A 23567-nucleotide genomic window follows, 5' to 3' on the forward strand; every position below is an offset into this window, starting at 1 on the left:
TGAAAAATATTTTTAGAGCCATAGAGTATTAGAGTTGAAAGGATTCTTAAGGGTCATTGCATTTTTTGAATAAAAGGACAGCCACTGTAACAGGTAATCTGTTTTCTGCCAGAATTTTTTCACGACTGAACATTTACCATCTCCCAGGGCTGCCTGTGTAATATTTTTGAGTAGCCTCGATTATTAGAAAGCTCTTTCTTATATTGAACTTAAATCTTCCTTGTACTTCTAACCCATGGGAACTGGCTCTGTTTTCTAGGGGCACACAGGGTAAGAATAATCCTTTTGCACACACTGGCCGTTCACATTTCAGAAGACATTTACCATCTCCTCCTTAAAGGTTCTCTCTCTGGGGAATATTCCATGTTCCTTCCATTGCTCTTCAAATATTTGTTTGTTCCTCCAAGCTCACACTAAGCCCCCCTCCTCCTACTACACAATTTAGTTCTTCCTTTCCACTCAGACTAGTCTCAGATCTCGTGTAGTAAAGAATAGGCCCTTGTCCAAAGAGAGGTCTAGCCTTTGATCTCAGCTTCTGAGAGGTAATCTATGGACCTGTTAGGAGTGTCTTTGCTTAGAGTAGGGATTGGCCACACCAGATCTGAAGGCCACACCTGATAGTCTTGGGGTCGGGGCTGGCCATGCCAGAAAGATCACCCATGTGATTTAGGTATTGCTTTGGGTCATGCAGTATCAGTCAACCTAGAGACCAGGTTCAACCATTTGGGAAATCAATTAATCCATACTTAATGAAGCTCCAGCAAAAACTCTGCACACTGAAGCTCAGGTGAGTTTCCTGGTTGGATACTCAATGCATATTGTCACACATCACCAGTGGGAGGGTAACACATTCTGACTCCACAGGAGCAGACAATGGAAGCTTCATGTGTAGAACCCTGCCAAACTCTGCCCTATGCATCTCTTCCCGTGGCTGGATTTTAATTTGTGCCCTTTCTCTGTAATAAATTGTTGCTGTGAGTCCTCTCACCAAGTCCATGAGTCCTTCTAGTGAATTGACAAATCTGAGGTGGGTTTTGGGAACCCTTCAAACTTCAGTTGGTATCAGAAGTGAGAGTGGTCTCATGTGGAGTCTTCCCTCTAACTTTGTAGTTGGACCCTAACTCCTTGCAGTTGGGGTCAGAAATCTTGGGCAGACGTGGCAGTCTGGGCAATGTGCCCCAAACCTTACAATTTGGCTAATTCCAGGTAGCTCTTTTCAACAAGATCCTAAGAAACTTGGAGGCAGGAGCTGCGCCTCTATTTTGACCTTTTTGATGGTAACTCTGACAAAATTTATGATTTGCTAGTTCAAGGACAGAAGGGAAAAGAACTCATATTTATTTTTGCTTAGTTTAGCATATCCAGGAGCTAGGAGTGTCATCACTATGATGAAAAATAAAACAAAACAACTTAGAGGGCAAATTAGTAGACCTTATAGACAAATAGAAAATTATAGGTCCATAGGTTTCCCCTGAATTGATAGACTGACAAAACACTGCATATGCTAATGAAGTTTAAGATGCTGTAAAGGGTGCTTAATGATTTAATAACAAGACCCTCTACATTTACTAAACATGCAGACTGGTCTGTAATAGATGCGGGCTCGTTATTTAATCCACCTGCAGGACCAGATTAGGAGTAATAATGTTTATAACATGACTGTAATTTAGACTACAAATGCTACTCTGACATTTTTCACATTATCTAAAATTTCACTTCCTTTTTAAAATGTATTTGGCCCCAGCCATTATCATTAATTATCGATGCTTTGCCATAGACATTTCTCTAGCGCTGTCACTTTTTATAGGGCCTTTGCAGTGGTGTATGACAGCTTTGCTGGAAGAGAGATAAGGAAACATCTCAGTTCTGTCGCATTATCACCATTACACATCTTTTGAGTCAAGATGAGCTCATTGTGCTATTTAGAAACTTAGCTATTCTCCAACTTCAAATCACCCTCAAGTTTAGGAGCATGTGTTCATTCCAATGTCAGAGATCTCTGAAGTAACTCAAGAGGGAGTTAGGCAGTGATGAATGACAGAGATGGAGTCAAGAGTCCTGTTGTCATGGTAACCCAGAGCCTCTCCCCTAATTTCTGCTCAATCTTGTCCTTCTCCACGGACTTTTAAAGAATTCTCCAGATGATAAAAAAGAAAAAAAAACAACCTGAAGATTACCAATGGGACTCTTGATATAATGAAATCCTATTCTTGCCTAGTGCCTGCTCTCAAACCTTTCCCACTGCCTTGCCTCTACCCCATCCCTGACCCTCCTGTGGCACCTGAGGGAGCAACTTACATTTTTAGGACATTCCTCTGCTTTTTCATGAGTTCGCATGCTTGTTTCAGTTGAAAAAAGCTTATGTTTATGGCATTTTGATGGCGCCTTTCTACAGCTCAGTCTGTGATCACCCTTCAGGGTTGACATTAGATAGAACCTTGTAGATGCTGGGCTTTGAAAATCTGCAAGCCTATTTCCAGTATTTTAAGTGCTTTCAAAAGAAATGTGCTTAAAAAACAAAAACAAAAAAAAAACAGACAAACAAAACAACAAAACAACAAAACCAGGGAAACATCTGGAAGGTCTCATTTCCTTTTCTCACCTACTCTCTAAGCAAAACCCTAGGATGAGAGAGCAACATAGGGACAGGGTAAGTTATGGGGCCTTTATTTTACAGCTCTGGAAACCCAGGTGAGTCCCTCTTATAGCACATTCCTCAGTAAGGCTAAAAAGAGGTTAAATAGCTTTAGACAAAGGGTGCAGGCTTGATGATTACACTGGATTACAAACATGACTATTTCCAGTCTCCAGAGTTCAATTTAGCCAATTCCAGGCTTTCTCTCTATTGAAATAAAATAAACAGAAGAAATGCAAATATGAGCCCTGAGCAGTCCTTTCATTTGCATTCACTTGACTGTGTTCTGATCTCATACACAGAAAAGGCAGAGAGATCTAATCTCTCTCTGCTCAATCAGACTGCCTATCAGTGGGCACCCCCCGTGTTGTAGGAGAATCTTCCAAGAAAGAAGACACGAGCTGGTTTATTAGGCAAGGCCAGCGGTATAGAATATCACCCTGTCGGGAAGGATTCAGACCAATTCTTGGGAGGATGGATTAGTTGATTCAACTTGTTCCTTCCCATGATCTCAAGCTCATCTCTCTCCCTGCACCATGGCTTCTCTTTGAAGTCAGCAGCGTGGAGCTTAAAACAGGATTGTCATTGTCAGGGTCAGGATGAACCATTTGTGCCCTCTCCTTCTGCCCTTGCCCCCTGCTTCTAACCAACGGCCTTTCCAAGACTCAGTTGGAGATACTTAAAGTGGTTCTAGGAGGAGGGGCACCATTGCCACCAAGTCCATTATTCCCTGACATGAGGACCCTTGGGTGCTCACCCAAAGGGCTGCAGACCAGTACGACTATGGCTCTGATCCATTTGTTATTTCGCTGAATGACAGTGGGGGAGGCCTCCTCATCATACGAAGGGTGACAGTAAAGATGATTTGGTGGCTTTGGACCTGGAGCTGAGCAGAATATCCTGAGATCCCTCCCTGCACTGTGGATTTGGACTGTACCACTCTGTTCACAACTCCTTGAACCACAGCGGCCTTTGTGCCTCTCATGCATCTGTGTTCATGCCAGGTTTTCAGCATGGAATACCCTTTACTTTAATGTTTGTCTGTGGAAATTCTTCCATGTCCAGCTCGCTCCACTAGCCCACTAATTATTCAGGACAAAAACGGAAAAGTGTAACAGCACTAGACATTCCCTGGGATTCATGTCCTTGGAAATCACCTGCTTTTCCTCTTCTTCTTTTTTTTTTGCGGTAAAACATATATAACCCCAAATTTTACTATTTTAATCACTTTCCATGTATGATTCAGCTGAATAATATTCACTATATGGATACACCACATTTTGTTTTCCATTCATCTATTGATAGACACGCATGCTTCCAAGTGTTGACTACTGTGCAGAATGCGGCTATGAACATGGACGTACAAATGTCTGTTCACATTGCTGCATTCAGTTCTTTTGAGTATATACCTGGGAGTGGAACTGCCGGATAATATGGCAATTCTATGTTGAATTTTTTGAGGAGCTGCCAAACTGACAAAGCAGCTATCCCATTTTACATTCTCACCAGCAAGCAATGCACAAGGATTCCAATTTCTCCACATCCTTGCCAAGACTTATATTCTGGTTTTGACAGCCTTCCTAATGAATGGGAAGTGGTATTTCATTGGGGTCATATTGATGCTTCTCTAATAACTAATGATGTTTTTCATCCTTTCATGTGGTTGTTGGGCCACTTTGTATATCGTCTTTGGAGAAATGTCTATTCGAGTCCTTTGCCCATTTTTCAATTGAATTGAATTTTGTTGTTGTTGAATTGCAGGAATCCTTTACATATTCTGGATATCAATCCTACATTAGATATATGATTTGCAAGCATTTTCTCCTATTCTGTAGGTTGTTTGTCAGTCTCTTGAGAGTGTCCTTTGATGTACAAATGTGCCATTTCATTTTTTGGTAACACTTTAACCGGCTTAGATTTTAACTCACATTTTTGGCATCTGTAGTTCAAAAGCCTCCTAATATTTGGTTTTCCTGCCAATAACAATGACCAAAGATTGCCTATGCTACTTTGTGTTGAAGATGCTTGTCCAATATGGTCCTTGTTGCTTGCAGACCACTAACCAGTCACCAGCTGGGAAAAACTTGAAAGACTAGTATTGCTAAGCACATGGACTTCCCAGGGGTAAACTTCTTTTGAAATCAAGTATAACCAACTTTAAGGAGGGTGTTAGAATGCCTTCTGGGTGTCATGTGTGGTCTGAAGAAACATGATTTCACAGTCTTCAGAAAATGTACCAATTGGATTGGTTCATGACACAAGGACCAGTGTTTTAGGAATTGGAAGGAATGAAAAGGAAATTAAGTTTAAGAATGGTTTCCATTACTGGTATAAGTCTAAGGAAAGATGTTCCACAGAGGCTACCTTTCATTCATTCGATAAGAGAGAGTCCACGAAATTTTAATGGGGATTGACATGAAGGGATTATGCCTTTCTTGAAAAAGAATGAAGAAAGATTCAAGTTTTCCAGTGAGGTTTGCTTTGTTTGATAAAAAGATAGGCTATTGTGGCACAATTGTTATGTCTTTTAAGTAGATAAGTTCAATCACAAATAGTTATTTATTTCTTATGCAGAGTAAATATGGTTCAAGTTCAGAATCTCATTACTGTTAACCCCTGCAAGATCCTTACTGGGCTTTTGTTTCCCAAAATCCTGCCAGTGACAAAAGGCTTGCAAATTAGGAATTAATCATATCTCCCTTATGACACTTCTTAGGTACCCCCCTCCCACCTTTTCTAAATTTTGAAACATCTCAGTGCTTTTCCAAAGGGCTATGAAAGGCTCTCAATAAATTAGATGGATGATCCAAAGACCACTAATGATGCCTTCTTCTCAGAGAACTGCATATATAAATACAGATCGTTTCCTTTCTTTCTATACATCAATGACTTCACAGTGTCCAGCATAGAGATGGCAGTCTACAAGCATTTACATAAACATCCCATGGGGACCTCTCCATCAAAAGTAGTCTTTCCCGGCTTCCTACCTCCCTAACTTCCAAAATACTAGCTTTTATTTTTCCTCATAGAAGCCACTGTCAGAATAAAACCAAGGCCAATGCCACTGCTTTGGGCTACAGCGCGTGTGGCGTACCAAACTCACAGCCTGTCCAGACAGACTCTCCCAGCCTTCCAAAACGTTCTGCAGGGCAAGCTATGGCCTACTCAGGTGTGCACCGCTCACAGTCTTCAAGGATAGATCACAGGACAGACATTTTCACCAAAGTTACTATCAGGTCCCTCTTGGGGAATGCGTACAACAACTTTCCCCAAAGGGGAACAGTCAGAAGCACCAACATGCCCTCAATTTGAGTCAAGACTCTGGCCGAGTCAAGTCGGGTCCATCTGTAAATTGTGTCTGTGTGATGACTCCAGGGCTCCCCTTAGATGGATCTTGCTGAAGTCCCAAGGTCTTACAAGCAAAAACGTTCCGTCCCAGCAGGGTGTTTGGGTTAAAAGGGTCGGCTGATAAAGCCAGTGTGTAGAGTCAAGTTCAATACATTTGGCATGTAGAAAAGATATTCCAAAAGGGCAACAAGGGATCATCCCTGCTTGCAGTTAAGTCTAAGCAGAGGAAGCAGCTCCCTATGTGGTGGGATTTTGGAGAGTCTTGTGACAAAGCCTGAAAGTACCCTGCTTTCATTCCTTTGCACTAATACACAGAAATCTATATTCAAAAAAATACACATACATTTGAATAATACATATTCAAACAAACATAGTATTTTGGGGTAGTTCACCCAACAAGCAGGTATTAAGAACCTAGGATACAGGTAGGCTCTCTGCTAGCCCGGGAATTGCAAACACAAATGAGATATGACCCCTGCTCAGTCGGCTAATAATAGGTCCTACTTCACCCAGAAAAGTCTCAGTTTATGCCTATTATCCTGTACCCCAACTAATTTATTTTGTCCTAGGTTTTCCATTTTTCACAACAAAGTGGTAAGACTTTAAAACAATAAGATGGAGAGAGTCGGGCAGACCTTCACTTTCTACTTCCATGGCCTCACCTGCTAACATGTGTGTTACATGCAGTAAATAGAGTTTCCACTTTAAGACATACTGTTCCTACTAAATGCAGAAACTTGTGCTGAGATGCACTTGCAATTAGTTACTGCACACACATAATTCATAACTGTGCTCAAACACAGTTCTATTTCTACGCAGAGGAATACAAGCTGTGGTCAAAATTTTGCAAAATTTACACATACAGAGTTAGATAGAGCACATGAGGTACAAAAATTTCGTGATGAAGGTTATGTCAAATAAAAAACTATTTCATCAGGGAAATGAACAGCTCTCTCTGTGCTGCCTGTCATCAACTGGATTTGAGAAATGTTTGAGACTTTAAAGAACTAGCTTAAATGATATGAAATTGCTGACATGAGACAGTTTTTAACTTCAAAACATACTTGAAAGTATTGGAGTTTTGGAAACAGGTTTTCTAAATTTTGATTGTACTTTGTTGAAAATAAGCTGTAAATCCATATCAAGGGTTCAACGTATAAAACAAAAATCTCAGCTTCTGAAGCTTGTAAGGAATTGTAATTATTAAATAAAACAAAACTTGCAAATAAGGAGGACCCTGACATATTTCTCTACAAAAGCAAAGATGTAACTAAATGTATATTAGACCGCAAGAAACACACAGTATAAAAGATTAAATTTTGAAATTCTGTAATTGTGCTTTGGAAATTGACTTGGGGGAAAACCTTTTAAAACTTTAACCCATAATATTCTTACTGAATTGGAAACCTTATTCCACTGAAATGAACTTGTAGTTGGCTATGGTGTAGATAAATTCTTAATTATTTTCAACCAGACTGTGATATTCTACAAAGAGAAATTGAAATGTATAAATAGTTTTATATGTTAACCCATATGCACATACATCTACATAAATAGGTAGGCAGTTAGATAACTAAAGAAGAAAAATGCTGAGGCTCTAAGGTAATACTAGAAAGAAAAAGTCTTAAGAAAAATACCGTTAACATGATGTGAGGTATAAATATGGTCAAGATGATTGCAACACATAAAGGTGTCTCAAGAATAATTATTCTACTGATTTAATTTTAATGTTCCGATAAACAATATAAAGAAATTTAAAACTTTTTTTACTTTGGCGCAATGGATTTTTTTTTGGTAAGAAAATTCTTTTTATTTTTGAAGGTAATTTTTGAATAGAACTAATTTATAGGTCCACTAATACAAATGGATTTATCAGAAAAAATTTCAGAAAATTAATAATATTAAGTACCCCTTTTCACTCTCAGAAGTGTGTAGGTTTGGATAGTAAATTACATAGTTCCCTTAGTTATAATTTAGAACGGGAGAGATGTGTAACAGAAAAATACAGAATAGCAGCAAAAAGAAATATTATCTAGTTACCTCAAAAGGTTTCCTTATTAAATACAATTCAACATGGTGGATAAATATTCTCACAAATCTTATTAAATGCATTGCCGGGCTCGTAAAAGAATAAGACATTTTCCAGCCAAAAAAACAAATGAATGTGCAACTCAAGAGAAGTAAGCAGAACACTGAAGTTTGCTTTTTCCCTGAAGATATTGGCCAAACCAGGTAACATTCAGTTTAGTTTTTTATGTGGCCTCAAAGGGCATGGGAAGCAGAAGACCAAGCCCAAAGCCTGCCCAACACGAGGATTTGAACAGGAAAATCCCCCTCAACAACTTTCCCCCTCACAACTACAAGACACGACTGTGGAAATCCAGCACTGAGCAGAGACGAGACATTGTCATGAGAATTTGGAACCACAGGCTGGATTAATGCAGGTTTGCAGCTTGAATTCTTAATAACTGGGTGGTCCAAAATATTTCAGGCTGAGAATATAACGCAGATTGTCCTCAACTGGTAGTGATCGCAGGCACCAAGAAGTAAATACAAATGCTAAAATAAACTATCTTAATCCAAGGTCTTAAAGAATTCTCACAAATAAAAAGCCAATGAAATTGAGTACCCCAGGGCAAAAATAAACACACACAGAAACAAGGCACCGAGAGACAGACCCAGCAGAAACAACAGATGGCAGAAAGAGATGTTGAAACATGGATTACAAATAAATAACAAAAAGTTGATTAACGTGTTTAAGGAAATTTAAATGTTTAAAGAAATAATTTTTTTAAAAAAAATTATCAGGAATGACCAGTTTCTGCTTCTGGCCATGTTGGAAACACAAGAACTAGACTTACTTTCCAGCCTTAAATAGCTAGAAAACCAAACAAAATATGAGAAAAAATGGGGTTTGGATACCGGGCAACAGTAACAGAGAAAAGTAATCTTTGAGACGTGGGTAACTAGCAAATGAGGTGAGCCGTTCCAGTGCCCAGCTCACTGCCTAGAGGGGGTTTCCAGACCACAGAGCAGAGAGGGAGGTCCAGATAGAACCAGGCAGTCACCTGGCTGAGATGAGGAGATACAGATCTGAATTTGGAGAGGCCAAGGCAGCTAAAATTTACAGGGAAAGAAAGAAGAGAGCTGGAGAGAGGGAGGGAGGGAGGGAGGGAGGGAGAGAAAGAGAGAAAGGCAGTCTCGTGGAATGGAAATAATTTCTGTTCAAGGAGACAGAGTGAAAAGACCTGCTACTACATGGGACAGAGTCCTCAGAAGGGGTGACTACGAATAATGTTAGACTCCTCCCTCTCATAGGGGGGTCAAATTAGCCCTAGATGCTCTATACCTCCATAGCAAAGCTTAACATCAGACCTCAAAAGGAGCACACTGATTCCAAATAACTGGAAATTAGTAAATACCTGTAAATAACCCATGGTTCAAAAAGTGATTAAAATGGAAAACAGAAAATATTTTGAACTAGTGATAGTGAAAATAATCATTATCAAAACTTGAGGGTACACACACCGCAGTAATTAGGGGGTAACATATAGAATTAAGTGCTTATGTTATAGAACAAGAAAGGGTGAAAATTGTTAAACTAAGTAGCCATCTTAAGATGGGAGACAAAGAACAGCAAAGCAAACCAAAGAGAGTAGAAGGACAGTAACAGTAAAGAGCAGAAATTAATATCTGGGACAACAAAACACAGTAAAAAGAAAATTAACAAAGTGCAAAGTAATTAAGACAGTCTGGTATCGGCATAGGGATGGAGAGCGCAGAGACAGATTCATACATAGTTGGACATTAGTTATATGACCACGGGAAAAACGCGGATCAGTGGGGGTTCAATAAATGGTGCTAGGAGAAAATATTTCAGAATAGTAGAATCCAGAGTTTATAAAGAATTCCTATGAATCGATTAACAAAAAGATAAGCAGTGCTACAGAAAAATAGGCAAAGGATAAGAACAAGAGGTAAGAACTAACAAACGTGAGAAGACACTCAAGCTTGTTAGTAATCAGGGAGATGCAAATTAAAATTACAATGATGTGCCATTAAATACCCCCCTGATGGCCCCCAATTTTTAAAATCAGACAATACCAGTATGGATAAAGTTGGGAATTCTCACATATCGTTTGACCATTGTTAGTATTACCATTCTAATTTGAACCAAGGGAGCAGATTACCTTCCCACAGAGCAGGATGTGAAGGGATAACCCACAGGAAAGGTTAATTGTGATGGAGGCAGAATTAAATGAAGCCTGGCACATTGGGGGGCTCTCAATGGTACAGCCAGGAGGGTGGGGATGGAGAGTGGCAGGCACTGGGCATTCCGGGGAATTGCTAAAGTACTGGCACCTGCGGAGGGGGTGAGGGGTCACTCTTTGGGACCAAGGGGCACCCCATTGAGTGGAAAGGTGACACTGAGGCACAGGAGTCAAACTTTGTTGGCAGGAATTTTGTCCCTTAGCAGCTGCACTAACTGTGGTAAGTCAAGGGTGGCTAGAGATTTCTGTTACCCGCATCTGCGTGCTCCAGGCTGCTGTGACAAAGGAAATTTGGAGTAAACCTCCTTTGGCCCCACTGCCCAGCATAATGAGGAAGTATTGTACCACATATTGCTAGCCCAGGAAAAGACCAGAATTCAAACTCTGAAGCACAGTTTCCAGTGAATACATATTGCTTTCACACTACCATAAAGTTGGAAAAATTGTAAGTCGCACCATCGTTAAGCCGGGACAATCTGTACTCAAAAAGTGGTAGCTTTGTTACTCTTACTGCTTTTGCACAACACATACAGTTCCAAGACCATGTGAAATGGGTCCTTGAACAGGGAACTTAAAGCCAAAAGGGTGATTCTAATTCCATCCAAAAGGTTTGTAAAGGAATAATCACTGGTTCTTTTTCATTCATAAATTATAGGCTCAAATGAATGATTTTGGTGAGGGAAAGACTTTGGGTTTTGGAAAGTTCACATTGTATGATTTTTAAAGGTGGCTGGTCTCCTTTTCCAAAGGAAATTGTCAAGCAGGGGCACAGGTGGTTTTCATTATTCCAGCAAGAAATGGAGCCAAGAGATTTCCTTTTTCAGAATTTGATTGTCAAGGAGACCACGGTAGGGAGGGCTTTGGGCTGTGGATTTGTCCACGTCCCTAGCGTGGGTGGAGGCTGAATTAACCAGAAGGGTCTGCAGGCATTTTCCAGGGCTTTACAGAGAGACACTACCATCTCACTTACTGCAAAAATCACTTGAGATCTGGTATCAGGTACACGGTCCGCTAAGATGTAGCCCAAAACTTATAGTATTGTCAAAAGGTGGACTGCCATTCCCAAATCTGGGGACATTAAGTAGTGATAATGGCAGCCTTTCCTTAGAGTTCTAAGGCATTCCTAGAATCCCTCATACTTAGATCCTTAGGGAACCAACTCCAAAGCCATGCAATAAATGACTATAATAAAGAGGTAGTTTGAGTAACTAAACCTCTTGGATGAACTCGAAAACATTGTTGCTTCTACTAAATCCTAGACATTTGGAGAATTGTAGTAGTAAGAATCTATATTGTATCTTGCATCTATTTTTGTTACTGCTATTCATTATTGCCATAGAAAACATATTCACAGATGACTTACTGGAACTTCTTACCTCTCGCTTGAGTGTACTTTATAACGTGACTTTTAACTGCTTTATGCCTTGCACTCTAATTTGTATAATGGTTTCTTCTGTCCCATTGGTCTCTAACCTCCATACATCAGTCCTAAGGCTTAGAATAATACTTTGTAGATGCTTGATAAATTGTCAAAACCTGGCAGAGTGAATATATTTTTGTTATATATTTGATTTAGGAAGTAGGGCTATAGTGAGCCTCAGGGCCTCTCTATATCCTAAACAGCTGACATTACCATAAAAAGACCCACTTTGTGCTAGTTGAGAATAGGGGTCTGAGGGTCACAAAGCAAATCTAGTGGCCCAAAGGTGCCCTCCAGGCATGAGGCAGGCCACCAAAAAGTCGAAGGCAGATGTCTGACTCATATCAGATACTGAAGAAGTGAGGTTTAGAGCAGGTTCATTTAATTCAAATTAGTGCACAAATAATAAGGCACCTGAAGAAAATGCTATCATTATCTTGATGAGCTCTTATTAGAGGAGAGACAGTATGTAAACAAATAATTAAAATACAACATCAGTGCCTATAATAAAATACCTACAGAACGACATAGGGGGTTAGAGGGGGAAAACTTTTCTGGAGCAAAGCTTCGGGAGGGAGGAAAGAATGTCAGAGAAGACTTCAAAGAGGAGATGATATTTAAAATAAGCTTTGAAGAATAGGCAGAAAGGAATGTAAGAATTTTTAATATTAGAGAACTGATTAATGTACTTTGCCATATAAAAAGAATAAAGGAAGAAAACCATGTGGTCATCTCATTAGATACAGAAATGGGGTAGACAAAATTCACCAATCAATTTTTAGAAATCTCTTCGAAATCCATCAACAGACATACCAATGCTCCGTGATGTCCTCCTACAATGGAAAATCGTACATCAATGAAAATTAATAAGCTACAGCTACACACGTCAATATGGACGTCAAAAATGAAATTGCGATTGAAAAAAGCAAGGTAGAGTAGGGCTGGGAAGAGTCTAGAATTCCATTTACGTCAAGTTCAAAACCAGACAAAACTAAACAAGATATATTTTAGGACACAAATTTCAGTGGTAAAACTAGAAGGCAAGCAAGGGAATTGTAAACAACTTTCAACATGGCAGTCACCTCTGGCAAAGGCGGAAGAGCGGTGCAATCCCAGGGGAGCGCAGGGGCCGTCTAAGGCATTGAAATGTCTTACTTCCTAACCTGGGTGGGGGGTACGCCATATTCAACTTGTTATACATTAGACGGGGCAGATGTGTTTCTACATCTGTACGTAGGACACATTTCACCATTAAAACATGTAAGAGTAACAGGGAGAATGTCATTAAATGGAGGCGGTCCTTCACAGTGCTGGAAGAGCTTGTTCTTGATAACCAACCATTCAGTGAATGACAGACTGAATGAACAAGACCCCTGTAAGCAGAAGCCGCCATTTGCAAAGCATGGGGGTGTGAGAAGGCTTGGGGGGTGTCAGTCAGGAGACTGGACAGAGTTTCTGTGATCAGAAAGGTGGGTGTGGCCCAAATTCTGAAGTTTCATAGGCCCTAAAAGGGTTTGAACTCTATCCTACAGCCAACAAGAAGCCACTGAAGGATTTAAAGAGGGGGTGACATCAGATCTGCATTTTAAAAGGGCATTCTGGCAGCTCTGTGGAGGGTATGGAACTAAAGTCTCTGCTTCATCGGAAAGGAACCTCCCAAGGAAACAGTGGCTATGGCATTTTCCCCCAGGGAAGGGAGTAGTATAGTGAACTTTGTTCAGGAAACCACATAAAAATACTCTCAATACAAATGACACTTGCAATTAGTCCTCCGCGTGGGGTTTCCTGCTCAGGATTGGCAAGGTTCGTGGGAGAAATGAGCCTCGATAAGGAGTTTGAAGAGAAGAACTGACACGGTACCTTAAGGACACACATATTTAACCCTCGGAAAACTTGGCATACCAGGGCACAAAACTAGGAAATACCTATATGCTTATAAACCAAAGGCGCCAACACCTCCCTTCTTCTGAACCTAGAAACCCCTAAAATTTTGACTGATTTCTCTGGCAGGATAAGAAAGCATGGTAAGGACAAACAAACATAAATAGCTGTTGTTGGGGTTTTTGCCCTAAAGGAATGACTATCATAAAGTCTCTTCACGTCCACTATTCTTCAAACAAGTAACACATTTACTACAACTATCTCGATTTCTTCAGTTCTCTCTTCATTATATCAAAATAAAATTCAGCTCTGCTTTAGTTAAAGAATTACTAGGTACATTAGACAATTTGGTACAACTTACCCGCTCCATGAATATAAGTATTTGAAAATTGCTCAATTACACATGAAATGAATTATCACCTCATTTGCATGGACCAAAAAAAAAATCTATTAATGCTCAATTGAGCCCGAACCCGTTGTGAAACAGGTGAGAATTTATGGCTGGATACTCCGATTGAAGCTCTAGTCATGTTCAAGGCAGTTTTTTTTTTTTTTTTTTTTGATGAATTAAGTCCCAACTCATTAGTAAACTCCATCCCTTCGGAAGCTCAATTGTGCCCAAGTCAAGCTATCCTTGAGTAATCCCAGACACCTGTGGGTGCCTAAGGGCATCTTGGGCTCTCTGTGCACTGGCCCCCAACTCACCCAAAGCCCACCCCCCTTGGTTGTCTCCTTTGCATAGCCACATGTCTTGGGATATGATGAGTAGTTATCATTAAAGACAACGATTAGCTGTGGACTTGGAGTCTTGCATTTGGCTCAGTAGTTTATGATTTGTGTCAGGCTGTATCTCCATCATTCGAGCAAATGACAGAACAAGTGTGAATGGCTCCGGTGGGTAAAGGTTGGATTGTGGGAAACTGGAAGACATAGATGAGTGAGAACGGAGAAAGAATAGGAGTAGATGGACGGACTGCAGAGTCGCCACCTCTGCCCAGACAACCTTCACTACAGTGTTTCGGATTCCATCAACCTTACTTAAGCCCTTCTTAACACTGGGGTTAGTTAAACCCTGGTGTTCAGGTGTTATCAGCTATGAGGCTTGGTTGTTTATGTCTGTATCTCCACGAGACTGTAAATTGTCCAAGAGTGGAGACCGTCTGTGCTGCTCTGTGTTATACTCCCCGTGTCTTGCATTTTGTAGCGGTCCAATCAACATTTTTGAACGAATGAGTGGATGAATGACTAAATTGGTCAAAGAATGTATGGACATTCTGTTATTGATTTCTCAAATGATATCCTGTATACGTTTGGTAGCCTCCACCCGACTTGGTAACAAAATGAGTCGCTTAAACTCCTCAGCCATATCCATTGGGCTGGAATCCACCTTGTTGATCAGAACAGAATTGAGCTCCATGAATAATGGAGCTAAACTTTATAGATCACTTGGAATCTGAAGTGTAAGGTGACGTTTATATCATCAAGGTCAGCCTTGAACATCTCTCTGGAAGAAAACCCTTCGCACCAATCCCACAGAGTCAAGTTTTATTTCAGTGTTGGGACACATCACCGTCTCTGGCTGATCACCGGCAGTACCTGGCTTGCATTGAAAGGCCACATTATATGGAAAATTTGTATCTTGAAATACTTAAATCATACCCTGATCTATGGGGTACACAGACACAAGTGAGGGTGCAGCAGCATCTGATTTCCACCATCACTCATTCTCAGGCCTGAAGGACTCAGTGAGGGAAGTTGCGGGTGAACTCATTGACTTCCTCAGGAATCTGTTCCTTTTCTCTTTATACACAGTACGGCAGGTTGGATTCTCTTAAATTAAATGCCTGTATCTGACAGTAACCCTAGGCACACACACTCTTGTTGAAAAATGCCCGAGACTTCCTTTTTCACGAAAAGTAATTATAATCCATTTGGCCAAAAAGAGATGCATGCTTTGAAAATCAAGAAACAGATAAAGATATGGTAGTGCCAGATCAATCTGGGTAATAACTTTTTGAAATATAGTAAACCAATTATCTTTTTGCCTTTGAGGCACGTTTCTTCAAAGGGGCTATCACAGACGTTATCTCAATGACACCGACTATGTTCCTGAGGGAGAGAAGAAGTAAGAATGGTTATCCTGATTTGGCTGGTGGAGGAATAGCTCAGGAAGAGTGAGTGTACAGAGATAGCAGTGGGACCAGCGTCTCCCAGGTCTCAGCTCAGCCTTGGCTCCCCCGCGCCACCCACCCATTTGCCATCCATCTCTTTTAGAAAACGACTGATACTTGACTACGCATATTTCTTTGGGAGCCCAGCCTGAAGAAACTTCACAAATTCCAGTTGATAGACTGACTATCTTATCTGCCACTTGTGGAAACCCCCAAAGCTCTCATTATTAGCCAGATGTTTGAGAAAGCTCATTATCTTACCCTCTGACAGCCCTGCCATCATTCTCACCTCTTGCCTATTCCTCCCTTAACCTGCTCGTATTCAGCAAAACTTCAAGACACAAACTAGGCGATAACCTCTCCTCTTCTGACAGACACCTATTCACTCAGGAATGCCTCTACACACCTCCTAGAAACTATCGCTGAGGGAGGAGAGAGCTATAAACGCCGTCTTATCAGGAGGCTGTGCCCAGTGTGCAGCTCTCCAGTGTGGGAAGTGGGAAATGGTCACACTTCTCATGCTGGAGCCCACCCAGCGAGGCAGGAGGGCCAGCTGGGGTCCCGCAGCCTGGGAGAGCACCATACAGCATCCGGCACTTTTTTCTACTGATGGGGGGTGTGAAATGGTTCCCCAGCTTTCTGACTTTTACATGAGAAAGATTACAGCAATTAAGAAAGAAAAGAAAGACTGATGAACTAGGCTGAGATTTGCTGCCATCAGCCACTGGTGGTGCCCAGAGTGTAGGATTCAGCCTGTTGGGCTCCACCGGGAGCCACTGAATGAGGGTGACCCATTGAGTCCAACCTGCTACGTTGGGCCCTGCCCACAGGTTCTCATTCATTTTAACATTCTTATTTGGTAGTTCTGAAAGGGAGATTTCTCTTCCATTTTCATCATCTTCCCAATTTCACTTTCCTCCCCGCCACCAGTATCCAGCAGTCATTCGCAGCTTAGCCATCACAGTAAAGGTGAAACCAGGAGATGGAGCCTGAACGTGCAGCTGGCTACAGCTGGTCCCAGCCCTGGGGTCTGTGCTTTCACTGACGACCAACTACACAGTTCATTTCTGCAGAGACAGTCAATTCATGGTCTTACCTCATTTGTTATTTCAACGACCATTGGCTGAGCACCATAGCAGTCTAGCCACTGTGTTGGGAAGTGGTGACACCCTGGGAGGCAGTGAAGGCTCTGTCACCCACCACTGTGCCCACGTACACAAGCTACTGACTGCTCGTGCCTCACTTTCCCTATCTGTAACATGGGTATGAGCATAACAGTACTTGTGCCATTAATTAAATTAAATACCTATCCAGCATTTAGAACAGTCCCTAATGCCCAGGAAGAACGCTGACGGTGAGCTGTTACCATCACGCTCACATCATGAAATAGCCCTTATTCACAGCTCATTCACACGCCAGGTGAACTACCTGAAATGTAGCTGAAAATCCAGAAAATAAGAATTGGAAATGAGGTCCTCTTTTTACCTCGCACCCAGCAAGTCCATAAATCAGGAATCGCCAGCTCTTTGAAAAGAACGAGAAGAAAGTTCCCACTCGTCTTTCTGCACTTTTATTCACTTCTTGCCACGGGAGGAAAAGGGTTTGGCTGATGAGGCTGGTAAGGTGACCTTGGGCATGTACAGCCCCACGCTGTCTGTCTGTCTGTCTCACTCCCTCCAGCTCACACAGATTTCTCCACTTGAGCCACGTGGCTGTCTGGGTGACTGCCCTGCTGACCTGATTCTGCCCAGTCCTGAGTCCTGGGGTCCACATGTGTGCGGGGACAGAAGGAGACCTCTGTCTACTCTGTTACGATTAAGCAGATGGACAGTTTTAATTTGCAATCAGACTCTTGTAGCTTTTTGCCAAATGGTTCAGAATCTGGAGAGAAGAGAGTTTGAAAGTAATCTCAGAAATTGAACCTAAAGGAAGAAAACCCCTTGAAAAGCCAAAGGGAAGTGAAGAAGGCTCCTGATTTCTACCCAGTCTTCAAACCGGATGGCCCATTAGCCAAGTGGGGCTAGCGCTGTAGACAAAAAGTAGACACCATGGTGTTACTGCCAAGAAATGATTGAGCTGGGGGCCCAACAACCTGCTCCCAGTTCACTGAGGCTCTTGGAGGGCGCAGGAAGTGGTCCCTGAGAACAAAAAGGACAGCGTGGCGTTTACGGGTCAAACCAGGGGTGCAAAAACCAGTGTTTGTGGCCCCAACTGAATGAGGCCCAGGCAGCCTCATTCCTCCGAGTGACTTGCATGCTTCTGCGAGAAGCCAGGCAGACTGCATTTACTGGTGGTTGCTGCCTCAACTCTCAAGAAAACAATATCAGTCTCTGAAATCATCTTAAGTATGAAGGTTCCACCGGCCAGCGAAGCAAATGGAGAAAGGAGGGCAAAATAAAAGATAGCAAGAAAGCTGAAATCTCCTACAACAGGGACGTCTATGTCCCGGTGATTTTCTGAACTCACTTTCTCTGCATCCTTACAGTCATTAAAATGTATAAAGATGAGTATTTTTGAAGCAGCAATACTAAGAATTATCATTGCTGCGGTTGCTTGGCAACCTGAGACTTTGGTTATTTTATTTCTAAACAGGGAATGCTATAAACTGGTATCTGGACTTTGTGCAAATAGTTCTGAATTGATGTTCTCCCTATAAATCAGCGGGCGATAACACAGCCTTAATGTACATTTAAAGGTTGCTAAATCTCTCTCTCTCTCTCTCTCTCTCTCTCTCTCTCTCTCTCTCTCTCTCTCTCTCTCTCTCTCTTCCTTTCTCACACACACATTCTTACACAGAGCTTCTCTCCATTGCATGTTATCTTAAGAAAATCTGGAGAATTGCTATTCCTTTGTATTTTTCCTGGAAAATGTCTATTTCATTCCATTTAGCGTAACTAATATACATCCGGGTCCAGAGGAACAAACCTTTCATTTCTGTGTGAGCCAGGGGAATGGAGTATTGCAGCTAGTATCAACCATTCGCTCTTTTCTCTAGCTTCCCAGACGCAGAGTGGGTTTTCAGTGCTGAGAAAGCAGAGACAATCCCATCTCCTAAATGGCTACTAGGAGCAAGTATTTCTCCAAGCAAGGAAGAGGAGTGTCTGCGTTCTGCTCTAGATCCTTCTGGATTTTCGGCCTGTCGCCACGGGAGCTGTCCGCGGGGTCCAGCGCTGCAGCCCCTCACGGGAGAGAAGCACTTTTAAAGTGAGCGAGTTAACACTTTTAAAAAGCACTTTGAAAGTGGGAGAGAGTTGACACTTTTAAAAAGCTACCTCTATGGAAGAAAACGTCCTTCCTCCGCAAGTCACTGGTGTGGATTTGAGTGTCCTGGGCTGCTTGCTGGTATGAGTGAATTGCTGCGCTCTGATGCTGCTGCCTTCTTAACAATGACCTTGGTGGCTGACTCCTCCCCAGGGCCCAGGAGGAAAAGTGCTCCTGCTGTCCACCCTGCTGGCAGCGTCCTGACCACCTGTGGAACTCTGGCTTCTCCAAGTCGCCCCTGCAGCAGTGTTTGCTTGCAGTCTGAAACATCTCATTGGTAAATAGGCCAATAGATCATTTGACCTATTAAAGGAATTATTTGTCCAAATGGAGTAAAAGTTACAAATGAAGACACATGCTTCGAGGGCTTCAAGTACCATTGTGGGAATGGAACGTTTCCCAAGAGTTTGTCCCCCTTTCCAAGAGAACATCTCAAAGGGACCCAAAATTCTGTTTTGCGATAACGGGGTGGTGGTTAGAATTTCGAAGTCTCTGGAAAAGACTGTAGTCCTGCAGATCCGCTGGGAGACATAATAGCACTTTAGTCAAAGCTAAGTTCGCACTGACAGAGCTTTGTGATGCCATTTCTGGGGACCAATTTCAGTGGTGTGTGCCTGCAACACTGGTTTTTGTCACAGGAATTCATTTCAATACCTGACTATTTTTTCTTATCTATCAAACGGGAAGATTCCTATTACATTGGCCCCCAAGAAATGGTGAGGAATAGCAAATGGCTGTAATGAGGGATGGAGGGACACTTGCAAATGTACTGTCAAAACGCTCATGGCTACGGCAGATTTCCCTAGACAAGAAGTCCCCCAAAGTTCAAGAGTCATTTGTGCAGCCTGTCAGTGCTGGACTGACTAGGGGGTCAGAGCCCTTGGTGGTCTCCCTGCCTTTCTGCATGCTTTTCTGAAAGGTGTCACCGTTTAGGATTGATTTATTGCACTTGGATTGGCCAGCAAGCCTGGGGGGGGCCGGGGGGGGGTGTAATGACTGAGGTTGGGAACCCCTACTGCGCCTGAGTCTGTCATCTACAAAGGCAATATCATTTGCAAAGTCAAAACCATTCAGGGCACACCGAGGGTGCCCATGGGAGCGCCTGGGATGGCTAATGAATCCAAACTCACTTTCTGGCTTGCTCACATGACAAATCGTCTGGTACAGTGATGAAGAGAAATGAAGACAGCCTATATCCCCTCTGTGGACATTCCAGTTAATTTCCCAGAAGCAAACACAAGGAATGCAGGTTCCGAGCATAGAGTTGTCTAGGGTGACAAATGAAGAGGTAGCGGGCTTTTTGTGTGTGTGTTTTGGAAGGGTGGGGGAGGGTAACAAATGTGGAGTTTGGTTTGCTGGTTTTCCCTGTGAGTGAGCAAGGTCAGACAACTCCCCTCTAAGGAACTTATTGCAAAGACAAGGTTTGCCACAGTGAAAGGTGTTTAGTATGCTAACAAAATGCTGCATAATGTGGCTTCAGAGCCTGACTGAATTGATAAAAGCAATCTGGGCCACCCCGCTGTGCTGAAGACCCCCTGCTGTGCGGACCAAAGACAGCTAATCTATTACAGAGCTTGATGAGCAGGGGGGAGTGGGCTGGCAGTGGGCTCCCGACTGCCAAGGTCTCAGAGGCTGTGGAAAGTGATGCAGTTTGATTCTGCCACCAACTGGCTGGGTGATTTGAGCAAATCTTTGCCTTATCGTCCTGTACCTCGAAAGAGGAGCGTTTCTAGTTGATTCCTCACTTTGCAAATGGGATTTGCTGATACCAAATATTGAATATATGTTGTGGCTGAGGATCGCAGCCACTATTCCAGCAAGGTCCTGTTAAAGCTCACACACAACGATGGGCATCAGGCCCAAGGGGTGACAGAAGGGGGCTGTACAAGTGCACTGGCAAATGAGTGCTCCGGGGAGGACAGAGCTGGCTGGATGGCCAGGCCACCACGCAATGGTGTTCCTGCGAGATCTTCTCCAGGAGGGTCCTGATGGTAGGGGACAACTCCATGGCTGTGTCTTAAGCAGAAACCACATTTATGTTAAGTCTGTGCCCACTTCGGACATGGAAACACTTTCGTCTTCACTCCCCCAGAGCCAGAAGGCAAGGAAGGGAACTGCCAGAACGGAAGCAGACAGATGTCTGCAGAAAACGGTGAGTGGAGATTTCACTTTGTCAGCCCTCCCAAGAGGCAGGTGGCTGGCTGGTCGTTGTGGCTAGCTGATGTTAAATATGTTTAATTTAACAAGAGACCTTGAGCTATCAATAAAAACCATTCTTAATGTTTCCCTATACGTGTATAATAGAATCCAGCTCTAACCAACAGGAAGTTACTTTATCTAAAGTAAAAGTAATTTCATATGCTTACATTCATCCATCGCTCCTAGCCTAAATGTAACAAATATTTATGGAAATCGTAAAAACATGTCACTCTACAGAAACAATGTGAGAGATATATAAGTAAAACATATAATCAGTGACCTCAAAAGGTGGCATTTTGAATTTTATCGACACCATGATCTATTAAGTTACAATATTAATAAACACGTTTCCCTTTTTTATGGACAGGGAAACCAACTAGGGCCCAAAACTCTTTACTTTCTTTCTAAAATCTCCAGCCCTAACAGTACCACTTTGGACTTTTCCTTGTCTCCTCTCTCTTTCCCCACTCTCTCTTTCTCTCTCCCCGCCTCCCTCCCTTCCTTCTTTCTCTTGTAATCACAAATTGAGCTTAAATAATATCGAATGAAACTTTATAAACCTTCACCTTGAATTTTTTTCTCATAGAAAAGGGTTCTCACAGGGCTGGAAAAACCATTTCTAGGCTTATCCAACTAGGATTCCAAATCTCCACAATTGAGACAGATAGGATTATAATCGCCCTTTAAGCTCCTGACGTCGGTCCAGCAATAGTCTGCCTGGTGGAGAATAAAGCCACAGTGTTGGTGTCAACTCAAGGCCGAGGAGAAAGAGAACTCGAGGACGTGTCTTGAACCTCAGTTATTGTAAAACAAACTGTCTGACGTATCTTTTCACTCCCACACAACCGTAACTTATATTTTACAGATTAAAAAAAAAAAAATGATTCCATCCTCATGGCAACTCTGAAAGGCAGGTATTGTTTCCATTTAAATATATGAGGAGAGGCTCAAGCAGATTATCGGTATTGGTCATTGCCTAGAGTGTTCTAAATTTTACCCTCTCAGTCGTATATCCCTGTGATGTAGGTAAGATATCTATATAGCTGCTACCCTCAGTTTCGTGTAGCGGGGAAGGTGTGTAGCTGGGCCCTGGGAGGCACCTGAGCAAGCAGGGAAGCACCCACCATCCCATCACCACAGTGACCAACGGCAAAGCTGAATTGGGGTGATGGTGGTGGAGGGTGGCTGCAGGCTGGGTCACTCATGTGCACAGACAATATGGCAAGTCTTTGGGAATTCCAGACACAGGATTAGCTCTAATTTCATCTTCCTGAAGCGGTAACAGAAGGAGGAAAAGGATCTTGAAAGTGGAATAAATATTTGCATGGGATGGTGGTAATTCCCTAAGCTTCGTAAGCTATCCTAAGTAGGATGTCCAGATAAACTACAGGATTCCCATATATCTCATGCAATCTTGGGGAGCATACTTATACTAAAATATTACCTGTTGTTTATTGACATTCCAACTGAACAGAGTATCTGTACTTTTATTGGTTACATCTGGCAGCGCTGCTCCTAAGGGCAGGGTCAGCCAATCTTCTGCCCCCTCGCTCTCATCACTATGAAACAGATACAGCTACACCACGGGGACAATAATCTACCAACGCACATTGTCACTGGAGACCCCAACGAAGATAGTTTCCTATGTCTTAGGACTTGAGCAGCCTAAAGTGAGGACTGGGGTGGATTTAAGTATTCCCATAGCTTCTGACTAAGATCATGCATTACACAATTGTTAGTGAAGGCTTAGCGCTGGCAATAAACTAACAATGTAGTCCAGGCTGTCCCTCTGTAACACACCTCGCCCCACGTGTCACTGGACCGCTTACCTCGGCTCCTTCTTCCAGTCGAAGGGACACTTACTTGTATGGGATGTGTTTGCTGCCATTGACCAGAGCCAAGATGACGTTGCCCAGAGCAGACAGCGAGAGGCACAGCCCTGAGCCTCCTTCCCGATTTTTGCTAAGGGCTTTCACACAACTGCCGAGGTCGATGAGGTGTAGGCGACTGCGGCCTCCAGACACTGCCACAGGAGAGAAACAAGAGAAGAGAGAAGGGGTTATGTTCTGGCGAACACTCATCTGGTCTTCACGTAGCTCCTTGGGAAATCTGAAGGGTAAAAAAAGAGCCAGTAAAAGGATGAGGTTCATGACCCAGTAGGAAACCCCAACAAAATCATGCTGGGGTTACAAATATCATAGTTCTCTTAAATTCTGTCCAGCACACATCACCTACCTCCTAAAACTGACTGATTCACCCTATAAATAAATGAGTAATCCCTGTGGGTTGAGCAGGATGCTATTCCAGAGAAGGTAAATGTCTAATAAAAGGAGAATAAGGTGTGTACCTACATATCCTTTGGACAGCAGATTCTGAAACCG

General features: G+C 42.5%; 1 protein-coding gene across 2 annotated transcripts in view; it reads right to left on the minus strand.

Annotated features, from left to right (window-relative positions):
• Positions 1-23567, minus strand: part of KIF26B (kinesin family member 26B) — a 407807-nt gene that overhangs the window by 26322 nt on the left and 357918 nt on the right. For both annotated transcript variants that reach the window (XM_033099718.1, XM_033099717.1), the window contains exon 10: positions 23050-23209. In XM_033099718.1, coding sequence (XP_032955609.1) covers positions 23050-23209 — 160 coding nt within the window. The remainder of the gene's footprint in view (positions 1-23049; positions 23210-23567) is intronic.

The sequence above is a fragment of the Rhinolophus ferrumequinum genome, chromosome 27 (assembly GCF_004115265.2).
Source record: "Rhinolophus ferrumequinum isolate MPI-CBG mRhiFer1 chromosome 27, mRhiFer1_v1.p, whole genome shotgun sequence".
NCBI classification, from domain to species: Eukaryota; Metazoa; Chordata; class Mammalia; order Chiroptera; family Rhinolophidae; genus Rhinolophus; species Rhinolophus ferrumequinum.